The sequence below is a fragment of the Spodoptera frugiperda genome, chromosome 6 (genome assembly GCF_023101765.2).
Source record: "Spodoptera frugiperda isolate SF20-4 chromosome 6, AGI-APGP_CSIRO_Sfru_2.0, whole genome shotgun sequence".
Classification (NCBI taxonomy): Eukaryota; Metazoa; Arthropoda; class Insecta; order Lepidoptera; family Noctuidae; genus Spodoptera; species Spodoptera frugiperda.
This window is the reverse complement of record NC_064217.1, coordinates 4,222,462-4,242,032: the sequence shown is the minus strand read 5'-3', so window position 1 is coordinate 4,242,032 and position 19,571 is coordinate 4,222,462. Positions and strand designations below refer to the sequence as shown.

The 19,571-nt window shown below is 35.9% G+C and overlaps 1 protein-coding gene across 3 annotated transcripts in view; it reads left to right on the top strand.

The window, feature by feature from the left end:
* Positions 1–19,571, top strand: part of LOC118267609 (arylalkylamine N-acetyltransferase 1) — a 55,963-nt gene that overhangs the window by 14,537 nt on the left and 21,855 nt on the right. For 2 of the 3 annotated variants that reach the window (XM_050694040.1, XM_050694041.1), the window contains exon 1: positions 12,131–12,369. The exons of the other annotated variant lie outside the window; for it this stretch is intronic. In XM_050694040.1, the coding sequence (XP_050549997.1) occupies positions 12,283–12,369 (87 nt within the window). In that variant the 5' untranslated portion in view covers positions 12,131–12,282. Of the gene's footprint in view, positions 1–12,130; positions 12,370–19,571 lie in introns of those variants that run through there. 3 annotated transcript variants of the gene reach the window in all.

The following is a 19,571-nucleotide window of genomic DNA, read 5'->3' as shown; positions in this document are numbered from 1 at the left end:
CAACGCTTGCGTTGTGTGAGTGAGGTTACCAGAGGCCCAATTACCCCCTTCCCAATCCCTGATTCCCCAACAACCCTTAAATTCCTACCCCCAAAAGACCGGCAACGCACTTGTAACGCTTCTGGTGTTTCAAGTGTCCATGGGCGGCGGCGATTTCTTACCATCAGGTGATCCGTCAGCTCGTTAAAAAAGAAAACAAAAGAAAGTTTATTCAAATTATCCATTGATTCTGATTTTTTGTATCAGTAAAATCATCATTATCATAGTTTTTTGCGACAGGCTAACGAATGTTAGTCTTTAAGCTTCGATTTCAGTAAAAACTTTGGAAAAAGATAATTTTCTTTCACTTTTCCAACCGTGTCAATTCCACTACCTAATCTACGTAAGGCATCCTAATCACAGCCACCCTCTTCCTAACAAGGAACAACACCAATCACCAAGGCCGTCCACTTCAGAAATTTCGCGAGAGAACGCAAACATTATCTTCCTGATAATCAGTAATTTAAAATAGTTTAACACTCTTGTTGGCTGTCGGAAACAAAGGCGTTACGCATAGCATACACCAAGGTCAATGTCCCTAGAAATGATACTGAGAAATGGTGTTTGACAAGAGTTAGTCATTTGTCTTTATAATTCAGACAACTAGACCGACTTCCTCATTTACCAGTTTACCACTAGTGTTTGAGATAGCAGTGATTATTTGTACGATTATAGCATCGCACGAGGTTATCGGTCAGACGGTTTGTCAGTAATAAGGCCTAAGGCGATCTTACATAACGTTGTCACGTGGTGTGATGTAATACTTTTTGCTAATTACAATGCTGACCTTTTTAGTAAGCGGCGTGGCCGGAAGAAGCTTTGGTCTATATTTTTTAAGTTGTAAATGTGTATATTTTTTTTTTATTTAACCAGCCTATCGGTAACGATCGTTAATGCTTAAAGACTGTACAAGCTTAATTCTAGTGATTAATTTGATATTCTGTTAAAGCCACCTTAATTGAGTCTTTACTTTTACTTTTAAAACAAAAATATTTACTTTGTGAAAAATAAGACTGCCGCGTTGGTCGAGTGTTTGCAAATCCGACTGCCGGGCATGGGGTCTCGGTTCGATTCCCGGGTCGAGCAAAGTTAATACTTTGCTTTTTTTTGAAAATTTCTCAATAGTAGCACGGACTCTGGAATTGTGCCCAGTATACGACAATAGGCTCGCCCCCTATTACATGGGACTTACAATACAAATGGTGGAAAATGGGAGTACAATGGCATTACGTGGCGTAATATGCATCTTTATCTACCCCTTCAGGGATAAGCGTGATTTTTTTTTAAATGGGAAAATATACAAATATATGTAGGTATAGGTGAGCGTAGTTTATTAATAAAAACATTCTACCAAGCCCATTCCTCAGTGTAGCATGATATAACGAGCGGCTTCAATCTCCCTCTCTGCCTGTTCACCGGCTCGTGAAAAATATAAACGACGGCAATATGCAAGGTTCCGTACATCACAATGATTTTATTTTAAAGAACAATCGAAGTAGGTACCTAAGTTGGCTGACTGGTCAAAACTTTGTAACGAGTCATGATCTTTTTTGAAATACAGATTTTCACTAACCTTTTTATATTCTCTAGGTATCTGGTCTTGAGCAAAACATGCTTTTCCGTTGAAACAATTAAGACTTTTTTATCATTGTATAAAAGCCTCAGTATGCGCGAGTTATTAAGCTATTGTTAAGATTGGAATTGGATTGGAAATATATTTCTTTCCAGCAAGCTTTTCATATAAATAAATAATAAAAGCAAATACTTAGATATACTTACTCTTTACAAGACTAACTGTCGTACTCAGAGACATTTAATGATTACTTAAACTATTTTGTTCGGAAAACAATTGCTAAGGACTGGGTTAAGTAATCATTAAATGACTCTGAGTACGGCAGAAATTTCCATCTATTATGTTTAAATTACCTAATTTGAAAAAATAATACAAATTCATAGATAGTTAACAGGCAATATTTGCCTAGAGGAACTCCAAAGCTATGCAAACAGCGCAGGGGATGTTTTCCCAGCGCTCGACGATGCAAACCATGTGAAACACGGAACGTTAATGAGAAAATATACGTCAGCTACGAACGTTTCGTGATAGTACTATTTTCATAATAATTTTACCGAACACTTACAGTTTATAATGTACCTTATGTACATAATGATGATGATGGTTTTCTTTTTAAAACAGCGTTTTAATATTACTTGGATGTAGTTTTTTATTTAGGTACCTTTAAATACGTAAAAACTTTTTTCTTATGAAACAAACCGGTAAACGAATGGATGGATTACCTGAAGGTAAGCAATCGCCGCCGCCCATGGACACCCGAAACACCAGAGGTGTTATAAGTGCGATGCCGGCCTTTTGGGGGTTTGGAATTTAAGGATTGTTGGGGAATCGGGGATTGAGATGAATAGGAAGGAGGGTAATTGGGCCTCTGGTAACCTCACTTCAACAACGCAAGTGTCGTTTTACATCGGTTGTCTTTGAGGTTCTCTGTAATGATAATCGTAATTAAAAGTTATAAACTCAAGCAACAATATACTTTAGTGTTTATATTATTATGTTATAACAGTTAATATATTTACTACTACGAGTAAAACGCGTGCGAGCCACTTTACTACGCATAGGAATGCGAAAAATAGCGACAGCAATTTGCAATTACATGACAATAATTATAATTTATTATTGCAGGAAAATGTAGAAAAAACAAAAGAAAATCGATCGTCAATTAATTGAAGTGACAGATATAATGTTATGTGACAGCACGGTTGGCGCGGTGGCTGGGCAACCTGCTGCCACGCAACGTGTAGTGGTGTCGATTCCCGCACGAAGCAACTCTTCGTGTGATCCATAAATTGTTGTTTTGGGTCTCAGTATCATGTGTATGTGAACTTATATGTTTGTAAACGCACCCACGACACAGGAGACATTCCTAGTGTGGCGCAACGTTCTTTCAAAAACGAAATAAAAGTGTGATGACTTTTGATTGAGACACAATACAATTTTTTCGTTGGCAAAGTAATAAACTTTTACAACAATCGATTTTATTTCGACTAACCACGTGTTTAATCATGAGTAACAAACACGTGACTTTTTAATTAGTCTTTCAGAACATAAAGACCTAGGTTACAGCTAAACTCGACTATAAACTAGTTATAACTAGTTATTAGACGATAAAACCTTGCGAGATTGTGAATAACAATGGCTAATGTGACTAGATAAGCTATTACTATTAATAGCCTGGCATGAACCACGGAAGTAGGTATATAAGTACATAATATGTTGTACATAATATTTAATACAAGACTCTACACATTGCACATTTATATTGTTTGGAATAAGTAAACTGTTGAGAAGTACAATTTAAAACCTAGGTATATAGCTGTAAATAGGAATGTAATTTTGTTTGTGTGTCTCTTACAAAGGCTGCAAGTTTCCAAGTGCAGATTCTGGCAATATTATGATCACTGATACTTTTTATAATATTTAATCTTCAAGTTAAGTGTGGGAGAGCCATACTTCGGTACGAATGGGCCAGCTCAACCGGAGTAATACCACGGCCTCACAGAAAACCAACGCGAAACAACGCTTGTGTTGTGTTTCGTTGTAAAAGAGAGGTTACCGGAGGCCCATTCCCCAATCCCCGATTCCCCAACAACCCTTAAATTCCTAACCTCCAAAAGACCGGCAATGCATTTGTAACACGTCTGGTGTTTCGGATGTCCATGGGCGGTGGTGATTGAATATTTAGTTATTTATTTACTAATATTTTTTTAAGAAGAAGAATAATATTTAAGTATAGTTCTTTATTACTGAAATATCTAAGATGAACTACTAAAATCTATAGTATCAATTATAATTTATTTACGTTTTCTTTTTCTGATACGAGCAAAGCCGATGACAAAAACATACTTATCTACCTATACAGTATAGGTAGGTGTATAATAATTATGAGGTTAGATGAGACATAAATCTTAAATCGGTAGGTAGTGGTTCCGCCTTCCGTAGTTCCGGTACAACAATACATGTCATGTCACTAGGCATTCTAGATAAAAGGATATCTAGACCAGTTTCCTACTCATTTACAATTTTACAATATGATCGATGTAAACATTGACTCGTTCAGTTGTTCCTGAATAATGAAGTTATTGGTTCTTAATCAATACTTACGTAGGTATTAAGGTTTAATCGCAAATTCATTCTCATTTACATAATTATATCGTATATGGAGTGTAGATTTTAAATTTTGTTGTTGAAGTCGGTTAATATATGAAAACTTGCTCTAAAGTGTTACACAATAACTTTTCTGAAAACCGCATCAATATCAGTTTGGGTAATTGTGAGACAATTGCGCACAAACAAACATACATACAGCACGAACAGAGAACCTCTTTTTTTGAAGTTGAGTAAAAACCTACGCTGTTTTATTTAAGCTTATTTTTTAATCAATCTAGACCTTTAAATTTTGCTTACAGCTACGTGTAAGTCTGGCAGTAAATGGATCTTAAAATCGTTTATGTTTTTGTAATGTATGAATGTAACACACGAAGCAACAAAAATATTTTACACCTCCATTTTCAAAATAAACTTTATAGCTCTACAACTCGGGATGGGGAATGAGGGTGAAAGGGGAGAGCTCGCTTTCACTACGGTGAAACAGCTTTTAGATAGAAGTAGATTCAGTTGTACAAACACACAGCTGTAATCAACGCCGCCACTAGTTTGTGGAGATACAGTTATATATGAATCATGTTATGTAGTGTATGGTGAATATGTGAACAAGAATATGTTTTACAATGTTTATCGAATTAAGTAGGTACGTTGCGATTTCGAGTAGCCGCCTTAATGCACGTCCTCCATTAGTCCCCTCCGTAACAGTGCAAAAGGTGTCTTATTTTATGTCCTATCTATGTCATTCTTTGTCAATGTCCTATGAAATAGCATAAACAACATTAAATAAAAAAGAAATACATGGAGCACAAAACCATGGTGCAGGAGACCAGGGTCACTGACTATGTAAGACAAATACACGATACCAGTGGCGGTTTAACAAAGGGAAACATATATAAGTATAATATTAATGAAAAGAATATATACTACGAGAACTTTTTAACTACGAGTATATTCTTGCTAGTTACTGCAAGAATTTATTCGCCGAATCGTACGGTAGGCTACGTCTCTTAAATGAAACGTTTTTTTAACAATAATCAATTTGATTCAGACAAACAAAAAGTCATCCATCACTATTATGTGACTTTGCAAAATTGAGTCCATTAGGCTTATTCCAGTTGTTTCTACGAAATGTTGTTATGATCACTGTAGCAGTAGCTAATTAAAAATTGGAACAAATTAGACTGCGCTACTTCAAACTTGTTGTTTCTTACGCGGTTGTGAGTACTAGCGTCTGAATAATGAGGCATGAGATAAAACAATATTCTCTTAAGTGAACTTGATGGATAATAATGAAAGAATAATTACTTTAATATTACCCATAAGGAAATTATAATATTATAACATATGATCACTGGAGACTTGAAGCCACCACGTTGTAACCCTTGGGAAAGTAAACATAATTGTATGATGTTGAAAATCTCAGTAAAAGACGCTAAATTTTATAGCAGTGCATTATGATAATTGCTTAGATGATAGTCTCATTACCCACGTTTATCCTTCAAGATGACTGACGGGGGAAACCTCAAAAGGCGCCTAGCTTTTTGGGGATGTGGAATTATGGTATTTTAATTAACCACACTAAAACCACCCTCAACACCTGTAAGGAGCACCGGGTCCTCTTAGTAGACCTGCTCCGGAGCTCCCACAGTACAACGTCTGTTACATCACATCGCTAAGGAGACGTGCGTCTCCCATGAGCCTAGTCTCGTTACCTGGTACAAAGGTCTAATCTAGGACTAATAGATATTACCTACTTCCACAGTGACCCATTACAAAGTATGCTAAGTAACTTTTGTCATAAAATCTATTTAATAACTCTCATTAACTTGCACTAAACTGTGGTTTGTTGAAGGTTTTAATTAAAACTATGTTATTCTATGGAGATATTCCACGAAACTTGGAAACAACGATTACTTCGGAAAAGTAATGTAGATGTGGCATAATGATTAATTGTATAGCGAGGTTTTTGTGCGTCACCTTATCTATAATTATAAAGTTAATATAAATGTATGTACTCCACGGATTACTCGAGGCAGTCAAACGACAAAGTTATAATAGTCCATCAATCAAACAATTGCGCAGTTTTAATGGCTTTCTGCTACTATTAGACATTTGAAATACCTTCTTTACGTACCACAAGCAAAAGATTATTCTCAAAACGGGGGTTTTTATGATATAAGCCAGTAAATGAGCGGACGGATCACCTGATGATAAGCAATTGCCGCCTCCCATGGATTACCAAAATTCAAGTGCGTTGCCGGCCTTTTGGGGGTTAGGAATTTAAGGGTTGTTGGAAAATCGGGGATTAGGAAGATTGGGAAAGTAATTGGGTAACTGGTAATCTCACTCACACAACACAAACGTTGTTTCACGTCGGTTTTCTATGAGGCCGTGGTATCACTTCTGTCGAGCCGGCCCATTCGTGCCGAAGCATGACTCACCCACACTTAAAACCATAGCGTTGTAAACGCTTCTTTTGAACTTGATCAATAATAAACTCGAACTTAATAACTTCACTGCCGAACCTCTCACAATCAGGCTGGCAACAAAATTGTCAAAATAAATGCACGAAAACTAACCTAAATGTTTCAAAGGAATCTAATCAGTGATTTTTAAATCATCTATCTACTCATTCAAACATTTTATGAACTTTATCCTCGTATCAAAAAGTACTTATCTTTTATTACTATTAATTAGCATATACCTAGGTACGCTATGAATCTAAGTAGTTACGTATTACTGCCACAATACCGAAGTGCTAAGCGTATTTAATTATTATTGATTCATCTCATATTAAGCACATTTATTCATATTAATAATACCAAAGTGCATTTAATAACGACTGCGACTACTACGACGTATAATTAAAAATTATGTGCTACTATTTATACAACTGACTGTTCTAAATCTAGGAAGGTATGTATATACCTATATATTTGTAGTTTCTTGGTCAAAAGAATAGAGATCAGTACACGGTAGGTCGGTACTCCTGCTTTTCGAGCCGGAACCCAGGTAAACCCACTAGGTAGTCCGCAGCTCCGGATCAGGCATCAGCCCTACTGGGCCCCATCAGTGGTGGTCTGATGTCTCTTTAAGGCGTGTGTTGGTCTTAGTAGTGTTTATATGAGAAAACGTTTTCTCTGACCTTTGGCGTCTAGAATTGTGTCAATGGCACTCGTTTGCAACACAAAGACAGTTCAAATAACATGATACTGATTCATCTTACATACCATATATAGGTATGTACAAAAATTAACACAAATATACCTACAACATACAAAAAGTTTGGCGTAGCACACTTAAAAATAAAGATGCTACGAATTTGGCTACGGTGCTACGGAGTCGTAGCCAACACCCAATGTGCTTGTAGCTACCTACATATTACTTATTTCTTTAAATTAAGTAAGTTACTCGTTACTAACCTTATCTTACCTCATTGTTTAGGGAGTAACAAGTGCGACTGCTGACCAAGGAGTGTCCGGTATTCCCAGATCGGAAAAAGTGATATTAAGTGTTTAGTTTCTTAAAAAATTCTCTGAACGTCAATGGAATTGTACCTGATTTGTGCTGATAACGTTCACTACTAATGTATGAGATTGGAAACATTGTATACATACATGTATCTTTGTATTTATTTTTATTGGTTTTTTGTACTATCATGTGATAGATCAAATGATCTGCAAGTATATATCCCGATGTGATTCCTTATAAAACATCACCTACCTACGTAGTTCGAAACACAATTAAAGTGTGTACATCTATTTAATGTAATTATACCTAATGCCGACAGGTAATTGGAGTGATGCGTTCATGCAACTAAACAACTAAAGCATTGCTTTGTGTCCGTCTTCTTGTTTGTAACAAAACAAACTGTAGGTTGTTGTTCGCGTGTCTATTAGCACAGTTAGTTGTTGGTTAACAAACTGAATTATTCATGATTTGTTTATTATACGTACCTGGTAACTGGTTGGCTTCGTGGCTAAGTTACTGATGAAGGATCTAAAAGCTAAAGGAGCGATAGGCAAATGTTAAATTTATTATTTGACGCTTTACTAAACTACGAATATGGTTATACTTTGATTGATCTTGTTGAAGGAAAGGATTTTGACTTTGACTTTGTAGTCAGACCAGATTTTGATTGGCTGCCTGTCCAGCTTGCTGGTACAAGCTTGTAGTTTATATTGTAATTCTATATTATATTATGATAGTGCTATCTTAAAAATTGGAGCTCCCTTCTTAACGATGTTATTCACACACTGTTAATTTCAATAACCGATCTTAATCCAAATCCTTTATCTTTTTTTTGGTTTTACAATACCTTGCCCCACCGATTTCTTACAAACATACAAGTTCACATCTCTTTGTGGACCACCGCGCCAACCGTGCAGTAAAAGTATAACATAACGATATAATTACGGGAGATTTTCTTATATATATATTATTTAAACATTGCCCCACATTAGGATTTTCTCTTGTGTCGTGGGTGAAAACGTGTCGTTTAGAAACATACAAGTTCACAAACACATCACACCCAAAACAACAATTTGTGGACCACACAAAGAGTTGCTCCGTGCGGGAATCGAAACCTCCGGCTACACGTTGCGCGGCAGCCGGTTGCCCAGTCACCGCATCCACCGTATAGTCTAAAGTATAACATATCGTTATCATTCTAGCGAATTTGTTGTGGTACAAACGCTTTGTACCAATCGAATATAGTCGATAATAACATTTATACTGTATGGACCGCCTCGTCGGTCTAGTGTCGTGAGTCAAAAGCGGTTGCTAGCCCGAAGTTTCCGGGTCGACTTGAGCTCTTGTTTTATTCAATTTGCAATGTCAAAGTTCTCATAGTTTATATTCATAGTTAGGAGTTTAATATCAATACCATCTGTATCTGTAAAATATGTTGTCTACTTTATTATATATTGGAGAAAAGGGGTAGGCAAAGTTGCACATTACGGCACGTAATGCCGCTGTACAATGTACACCAACATTTCACCATTTGTGTTATAAGTCCCATGTAATATGTATATCCCGTGTGAGCCTATTTCCATATACTGGGGATAATTCAAGACTCCGTGCTACTACTGAAAAAAGCCCAGCAATCCTATGCCCGACCCGAGAATCGAACCTGAGACCTCTTGTCCGGCAGTCGGACTTGCGACCACTCGACCAATGAGGCAGTCATATTCAAGAATTTTATAAAATAAGACAGTAGTACCAAGAATAACTGAAACATACTAAATTGAATTCATTACAACTACTCATATCAGCTTATATCCTTAGTGAATTGGTACATAAACACATTGGTACATTGGTTAAAATTTGCCTAACAGTGCAATTAACACTACAATAATTTTAATTGATTATTAGGTACTATAATTACGTACTAAACAATGTAGCCATTCGCGTGTGGAGTTGCATTCAATCACAGATCAGATGCAATTTTGTAATAAATCCTGCTTTGAAAAATTTTATGCTTTTTGAATAATTCAATAATGTACATACGTCAATGAGATAATTATTTTCAAACAAGGTACAAAGGTATCATTGTTTTATGTCCAATTAATTTGTTTAATTCTATTAATTAATGTTTATTGGTTTACGCCATTGTACCATTACCTTTTTAGCATAAGTATGCCGTTGCGATTTATTACTGAATATTACTAGCGAAGGTTGGCTGAAGAATAATGATTATAATTTGTAAAGCTTCTTTCTTGTAGGGATTTACCTATTCAATATGTTTTATGAACTTTCCCAAATAATGTGTGATATGTAATATTCCCAATAGTTCATGGTTTACAGTCTTACAGCACTTGTTACTCACTCAGAGTGGCTCCAGGTTTTGCTACCCCAAGCTTATAACAGGTTACACTGAGTTCGTTTGTACTCGACTTTAACTATTATAGTTCTTATAGGACAGAATAAAATTATAAGCACAGGCTCGAACATTAATCAGCTTGAAACTTTTAAGTTTTAAATCGTGGTGATCAGAAATTATAAGCTCAGATTTCCTCACAATGTTTTTCCTTCACCGCTAGTCAGCGGTTACTAAATAATCTTAGAAAGTACATATAACTCGGAAAAAGTCACATTGGTACTTACTTTGCCGTTGCTAGGTTTCGAACATGCACCCCATGCATGAGAAGTGTGCGTCTTAAACCTACGGGAGTTACAAAAGTCTTACAAATTATTGTAAAACCGCTATAAGTGCCATACTTAATAGCAATGCATTTAAACCATATCCACTTGTAACTTAAGCTTATAGGCGTGAAGCAGTCAGATTTATATTCCAATTATGAGTCTATTAGTGTTACAGTAGTTTCTTCTAAGAGTTAATGTAGTGTTTTCATACTCTCGAATGCTGTAATAGTATTAATTTATCTAATTAATGAACCTTTATAGATAAGGGTTTCTTGTAAACCTATTATTGTCCAAAGATAATTTCGTGAAGTCCATTTAGGAAGACAATAGCTTATAATATTTATCGCATCTTTACGGTCACTTTGATCACGCAATATAGTGCAACAATGATGTTAAGACTAATATTCGTTTTAAACACATCTTAATAAATACGCTCTGTTCGAAAGGCGAATAAAAACTTAAAGGAAAAAGCACTATACTTTCATCGAAAATAGTTATGCGTTTGCCGTGCAAACACATATGCACGTATGTATAATACTAAAAATACATGTCATCTGTAATACAAAATATAATGAAATATGACATACCCTTAACAGACGAGCATGTTTAAAAAGACTGATGACTATTGACAAAGAGAAAGAGGTTGTAAAATTCGTAGTATTGGCGTCCCATAGTCTCTGTGTTATATGTATGTATGTATGTAGAAAAAAAAAATATTTATCAACCTCACAAAATACTACACAACCAAATTCATGAATGTTTGAAGTAGCTAGTAACAGAAGCGCAGAGTTCATTACAGGCTTACCTGGTACTGCCAGACGCTCATTGTCAGCTGCGCAGCATATTTTGTTGCTAAACGCTTAGATATACTTTTTTCTCCACAAAAGACCTCTGGTTACTGTCAACCCCATGGACCAAAGCGTGCATTAATGTATGGATGTAAGCTTTAGAATTTCTTTTGTCCATAATGTGTTTACAAACACATGAGTTGTTCCAAAAAAATCTATGCACTAAATAAAGATTTTTTCATAGCTTACGTAGCATAACATACAGATATATAGGTTACTTATTATATTTTATGTATATTTACGTATATTGCCTCATAAATTGAGGATGCATAGTATTGATTAGAAAACTTCATCAACACATACATAAAAATTGATATGGGATACGTAACTATTAAATAGGTACGCAAAAAATCTAAAATGCCGTACATTTTAGTATTTTCAATATTTTCATCAATAATAATTTTTCAATGAACAGAACAGGGGAACCTTAATACCTTTTAGTTTTTGTTTTGAGATGTGTACTTAATACTTATGTATAAGTAGGTAGATAGAATATTTATTTATTACCTTATTAATAGTAATTGCTTGTAAAATACAGTAGGCACTAAATCGAAACGCAATTGTAATTATTCTTAATAATATTCTATTAAACAAATATCATTATAATTTTAATTGTTGGTTTAGTTAGTTCTGCAATTTAGCCTATACTTGGGTTATCGTTAATAAATTTTATTGCCATAAAATTATAGATAGTCTAATATGAATGCGCATATCATAAAATAAACAAACAATTAAGCCTTTTTACTCCTGTTACATATTTTCCAAACCAATCCTGTGTATGCCAGATTTGTTTAGATAAAATATTAAAGTGGGACACGAGTACGTTCGCTTGCATAATCTGTGCAGAACAGAATGAAAGGAACAAGAGCGCGGGGGCGCATTCGAGTCTATGTAGCTAGAACGTTACAGCTTTTATATAAAAGAAGCGCTCTGTTTCGCAACCATTCGAATTTGGAATCTCGGCGCGAGGAACGCTGGGAGACGGAACGCACCCGTATTTGCGCGCGAAAAGTGACAGATCTTATTGTTTTTTATTTCTTTTTAACCATAAACAATTAATAATTTATCAATATGGCTGTTGCTAGTGCTAGAAATATTGTGAATTTGAAAGAAAAGGGGCGTTTCGAGCTTGAAAATGCAAGGATCAATAAATACACGGTAAGTACATATGAAAATGAATGGAAAACATATACACAACTGCAATAATAAACACTAAAAATACATTTTATAATATACTATACTACAGCTTGTAAAAGTAAGCCTCGGAAGGTACTCATAAAAGAATAAATCTACCGTCAATAAACGAAAGCAAAAAATAAAATTCAATAATTGGTTAATTAGCGTAAATTTCACGCTAACGTAACTTAAACAAGTTAAATTTTCACGTACCTTTGAACGTGTCTTTAATAAATAACGTACTGTACTTAATCAATATAAATTCACGGATCATAAAAATAATTTAATCAATCATACAGTTTCTATTTTATTTCCATTAGAAATATGTTTTATTTGCGTACGTTTTAATAACATTATTATATTGCATTGTTATATTGCCACATAAAATTGATTTTTATGCCCAAGTCTTAGGTAGCAATTTCCCATTAATATAACAGATGTCTCACCTTGATGTCCACTGTTCATCTCGAGTCAATTTATCTAATAATATGTACCTATCAATAACATAATAATTGATAACTAGGTCAGTGTTATAACTGTGTTGCAGCTATTATTGCCATTACTATTAATAAGATACTACATTCTTACATTTTATATAATTCCCATAATTATCAACTAAACGCCTTGTACATTATTATAAAAAAACTAAATAGAAAAAATCGTAAAAAGTTTTCATTACCATCGATTATTGTTTATGTCACAATATTTTTTTTTATTACGATCAAAGAAGAGAAACTATGGCATTCATCCTAAAATAGTAGTAGATGCATTTTGAATGCGGACTGTTCTAAATTTAAACGGTGCTATTTGGCATTGTTGATCGATCCCTTGTTCGTTAGTAGCTGTAAACAATGGCTGGATTGGGGTCATTTTTGTTTCCTTACATTGTATCCATGTTTTATTTAGGTATCTAGACTAATAAATAAACTTAAATTCAATAACTACATGTATATGAATATACATACATACAATAAATTCAACTAAATCCCACCTTTTTTACATTTTTTGTCTGTTTGTTCCGTCTAGTTCATAGAAAGAAAAGTGTGAGAAAAATTATTATTGAATAGTAATCAATTTCGACGAACCCCCTTTACGCGTACAACTTTTGTTCAGCAGTAGACATTAAAGAGCTCACGTGGTACGTTGTTTTTTTTAATGCAATACATACTCTTTTTTAATAAATTAATTAATCTGAGTAGATTGTAGGGTGACAGGAATAAATGGAATCATTCCCGAACTTTGTATCGGTTTAAATTTATCTTTCTTTTGTTAGTTTTTATTAGATAAATCATTATAGGTATTTTATTACAATTACGGACTAAATAGATTTTTAATTCTCATACCCCGTCATCACCCCTATTGGTTTTCCCATCAAACTAGACTACTTCAATTTTCTTGATATACTTAATGAAAAATTACTCATTGATTACTTTACACACGTGTTTTAAAAATAGCTTTTCTTGGCTAAACATTTTATTATTCAATCAGTAAAAGATATGAATCAGGCGACGCACTGGTATTGTTAAAATGTATTTAATGCAACATCGATAGCATTGTGTAAATGATCGCCTAGACTTACCTACTCACTTTCATTAGAATACATCGAAGGTCTATTAAACAAAAGGACAATAATACTAAATTCTAGTTCTAAGTAATTCATTCTTTGCATTTTCAAGCTTAAGTTTGAAATAAAATTAAGACTGCCTCGTTGGTCGATTGATCGCAAGTGCAAATGCCGAACAAGGGGTCTCGGGTTCGATTCCCGGGTCGGGCTTTATTCGGTTTTTTGTTTTTTTTTTCAGTAGTAGCACGGAGTCTGGAACTATGCCCAGTGTATGGCAATAAGCTCACCCCCTATTACATGGTGAAAAGCGGGTGTACATTGTATAGCGGCATGCCGTAATGTGCACCTCTGCCTACCCCTTTGAGTATAAAAAACGTGTCGTTGGCTATAAAATTAAGTTCATAAACCACATTATAAAATGAACCGATTATGGGGCGTCAATCCCGTTTAGAAATCTGTTATAAAATCTTGCTCATTCAGTAATAGGTATTTTATAACCCAGTCGTTCTTAATGCGTAGGGTACGCATTAAGAACGACTTTTTACTTTGTAATAAAGAACCGTGACGGTATGTGAAACTCGTATAACGTTATTGGGATGATGACGGGGTACAAAAATTAAAAATCTATTTAGTTCGCCAGTTACGTAGAAAAAAAATATAAGACACGTATTTTTTATTTTGTCCTATAAAACTTAAATAAAACGAATCAAAGTTTAGTAGTGGGAGCAAATATGTACGTCATTTCTTGTACCCAGAAGTAGCGTCACGCAATATTTAAAATCAATTTATTTTATTTATTATTTAGATATTTAGACACCACTGACAAACGGTGAAGAAAAACATCGTGAGAAAAGCTGGCATTATAATTTCACATTATAAGTTTGAAATCGCCAACCCGCATTGAGCAAGCGTGGCGATTAATACTTAAACCTTATCCTTGTGAGAAGAGACCTTTGACCACTTGTAGTGAATATCACAACATTAACGTATCCAGTCTCCCATTCATCAATAAAAATTACCCGTTCACATGATCCACACAACAATGCAACATTTGCATACAAACTGCATTATCATAGATATTTTAATTAAGTAGCTGTAATTGTAAACAATTGTTCCTATATTTTCAGCTATCCTGAACCAATAGCCTTCTGAAGCTGAAAAACTATTTAACATGTAAATTTTCCATTAAAACTATAATAAATTATAAACCGGTGACGGTTTTCACCAGGAATCGTATGATGAGGTTTAATGTCTAATTAGGGAAAACCATACGAAAATACGTTCGGCAATTTTTGAGTTTATCGCGTTAATGCAGACATACCGACGCGACAGGGAATTTCAGTTTAGTTAACAATATGTAAGGATTAAGGATAAACCTACTAATTACAAATACACAAAAATATAATATGACGCATAATAACACAGGTTTCATAAATAATTGTAAATCCGGGAGGATTTATAATCGAGTTAGGTTCTCCGTATCAAAGATTATTACGCACTCACAGCAAATCAACTTAAACTATTTTTTCAATAGATCTGCATTAGATTTTCAACTTAATTTCGAAATAGGTAAGGTTGAATATGTATTTAACGGATTGTAGCTTCATAAGCTGCCGTCTGCATATTAACTGGTAAATGACATGCGCTTTGTTGATTTTTTTAATACTTTTCTATATCAAAGTATTAAATTTATTTACACAGGGTGTCTGAAGTCACCACTTGCCACGTCATGGTCATATGGTGCCGACAAAGCTGATCGACAAAGCTCCAAAAGTTATAGAAAAAAAAAAATCTTAAGTCTAGTCTAAGCTTCACATTTTTTTTAGAGTGTTATAAAAAACACAACGTTTGAATAAGATTCGTTTCAATTTCACAATAAGTATGTATTGTTGCCAATTCGTCTGTAAGCAGTCGAATGGAATAAATTCAATTAATCCGTAAAAGTTCCGGTACGTATATTGCAAATTCATATCAATTCATAACCCGTGGTCAGTCAGTTCCATTGATTAACTTGTGGTAATAAATCCTAGAAAATCATTATTATTTTTCTATATCAGATTTTCTCAGAATAAAGTTACCTATGACTTAGTTGGTGAAACCTATGATTTACTCACCACATTACACTAGATACGAGAAGGCAACAGAAAATATTATAAAACAGCGATACAAACGCATTCCACTTGACTTACTGTCACGGTCAAGGTTCAATACAGGGTTAGACATAACAACGTTGTAATTATTACGCTGTCACTTATAAGACTGTAGTTTAATACTTACGTAGACGAGTAGACGGGTAAAACAGAAGACCACCATAGAATAAATAAGTAGTAGGAACGAGGAGGTCCTAAGTTTAATCCTAGGTTAAAACATAAAGCTTTTTGACTGCACGGTTGTGTGGTGGGTAGATAACTGACTGCCGTGCAACGGATCAACTCCTTGTGTGATCCACAAATTGTTGCTTCGCGTCTGTGTGTAATATGTATGTGAAATTCTATGTTTGTAAACGCACCCACGACATAGGAGAAAATTCAAGAGTGGGGCAACGTTTTTAATAGAATAATGTTTATTTTTTACTGTAAAATGTCAGTTACAGCTTGCTGATATCTGAAATGGTTGCCTTTTATGCAGGACAGGATCATAGGTATTGGGTACCTAATGTATGTACTGTATATGTATACATATTAATGAGTGAAATACATATGTTGCATTGGATATTTAACTATTTATTACGATAATGAACAGTACATATACGTTTAGGGAACAGCGAGTAAAGTTCCCTAAGAAAAGGAGGATCCTCCGACCAGGCGAGGTGATCAGCCTGGCGGGCTTTCTGCCCGACTGTTGTTCGTTGGGATTTTCTATCCGTGTTAATTCGCATGCAAACTTAATATGTGCGATGCAGGATATTTGTGACGTCATCCATTGATTTGCTCGTCGATAGTCTATGTGCGACTTCTGTCATCTGTCATCTGTCACTTGTCAATGTGTCGCCACATCACTCCCCCCCAAGACCGGAGGTCGATCCTGTTGAGACGGCTGTCGATGCTTGAGATGAGCGGTGCCAGAGCCAGTGTAGAATGTCCCTAGTTCCAGTGAGTCGGAACTGTGCCGCTGAATGCCCAGTGAGTCGGGTGACCGGTGCAGGGCGATACTCCAGTGAGTCGGAGTAGTGAGGCTCGCAGTGTCCCACGGTGAGTCGGGGAATAGATGCTGCGAGGGTAGGTGCGTAGTGGCTGGCGTCTGCGTTGACGGGAGGAAGACGTCCTCAGACCGTGTGCAGAGTGCTGTGCCTAGACGCTGATGAGGCCGTAGGGAAGAACCAGGCTGCATATCTTCGATGTAGCGTGTGGTGGTCCCTGATGAGGCCGAGGACGCTGGTTGGCTGCGACTTGATTACCGCTCAGCGGAGAAGTGATGGGTGAGGGAGATGGCGATAAGGATGACGGTGCTGATCTGCTCCGTGAAGGTTGGTTTCAATCACGTCGGGGGTCACCACTTTAGGGAACAGCGAGTAAAGTTCCCTAAGAAAAGGAGGATCCTCCGACCAGGCGAGGTGATCAGCCTGGCGGGCTTTCTGCCCGACTGTTGTTCGTTGGGATTTTCTATCCGTGTTAATTCGCATGCAAACTTAATATGTGCGATGCAGGATATTTGTGACGTCATCCATTGATTTGCTCGTCGATAGTCTATGTGCGACTTCTGTCATCTGTCATCTGTCACTTGTCAATGTGTCGCCACATACGTATTGAAATAATCTAGTCACTAGAAACTATGGCTGCTTGCAACCCTTCGAAAAGTTAGACATGACGTAGAACGATAAAACATCCAGTTTTCATTAAGTTACGCTGCGGGAGTGACCTAGTTAGGTTAGGGCGGGAGAAAGAACACCCACGTATTTCCTAACTTAATAGGTTAGGAAACAGGTCAGGTTACTTGTCTACTCTAATTCACTGAGTGTAACATTACTTTTATTTTCTTGATTGATTTTAACCAGTTCATAAATACATTACATTAATAACTCGATTTATGTCATTGTCAAAATAAAAATTTTGATCAAATCCAAAATCAGTGGTGCTTATTTCGTTTTTTTTTTTTTATATTGCCCCAAATTAGGATTTTTTCCAGTCTCGTGGATAAGTTTATAAACATACAAATTCGTATAGATACAAATGACACTCAGACGTAAAATAACAATTTGTAAACCACATAAAGAGTTGCTCCGTGTGGGAATCGAACCCGCTACACGTCGCGCGGCAGCTGGTTGCCCAGTCACCGCACCAACAGTGCAATTAATTTCATCAAAACATAGTTAATTTAATACGAAAAATGCAAACGAAGCAATCTGAACAATGGAACATCGATCGTACCTATACAAGCGTAACTTTTTTTAATTAAAGTTTTAATTCTATAGATACCTATTTATTCGAAAACGATTTGATACATTGCATTGCAAATAAACAAACATATCGACGGTTAAGAGAAATGTTTGCCATAATTGAGTTAATTCGATGATTCCAAATAATTAATATCACAAAAAAATATTGCTTAGATCAATTAACTTTTCAACCATCGATGTTAAGTCGAACTACGAGACCCAAATCCAGACTCCGACCTGATGTACTAATTATAAAACACACACACACAAACACATACATATCAATATGCATTTGCTACCTAAATGCATTCGAAACAAAAAATCTTATTAATATTATGTAACTTTAGCAAAGACCTTACTATGAGCTAATAAGGCTTGAAATTGCTAAACAAAATTTCGCGGTGCGCTTACGCTGCTGGTGAGCGGACCTTGTTCACGTTCAATACCAAGGTCCAGAGTTCGATGTTCGCCTTTCGCTAAACTATTATCTAGCGTGTTTCGTGTGTTCTAATGTATGCTATTGTTATATCAATTACGATAACTTACATGACATTAACAGTCGTGGGAGTCCACTACTGGACTATTTTAGACCCTCTGCATAAAAGGTGATTGCCAAATGTGGTAAGCCGTTGGGGACCGCAGTTCCAAAGACCAGGTTTATCAGAGAGCGCCGCTGTCCGGTCCCCGTTAAATATGACGTGTTCTCTTATTCGACCATTACGACACCTACAGAAAGAGTAAAGAAGATAACAATTATATTGTATTCTACTCTGCTGTCTTCATATAGCGATTAAGATTAGGGCAAAACGGGTATTACACAGCATAAACATATGATCATATTACAAGCAGCAGTTTTTATCTCCGAAGGGCAGTGGGGCATATTACGGCATCTAATGCCACTGTACAATGTTAACCCACTTTTCACCATTTGTTTTATAAGTCCCATGTAATAGGAGGTGAGTCTATTGCCTTATACTGGGCACAATTCCAGCCCAGTAAGGCTGATACTTGATCCTGGGTCCCGGCTGGAAAAGCAGGAGTAGGAACAGGGTGGTTTTTAGTTAGTAAGAGTCTGACACTCCCTCTCGCCTCGCGCAAGCCGAGAGAAGTCATTAGATGGTTTTACCCCTATAAAATGGCTCCGTGCTACTACTGAGAATGTTTCGTAAGACTGAAAAAAACCCAGTAATACTTTGCCCACCACTCGACCAACGAGGCAGACTTTGTGTGGCACTACTTGCACTC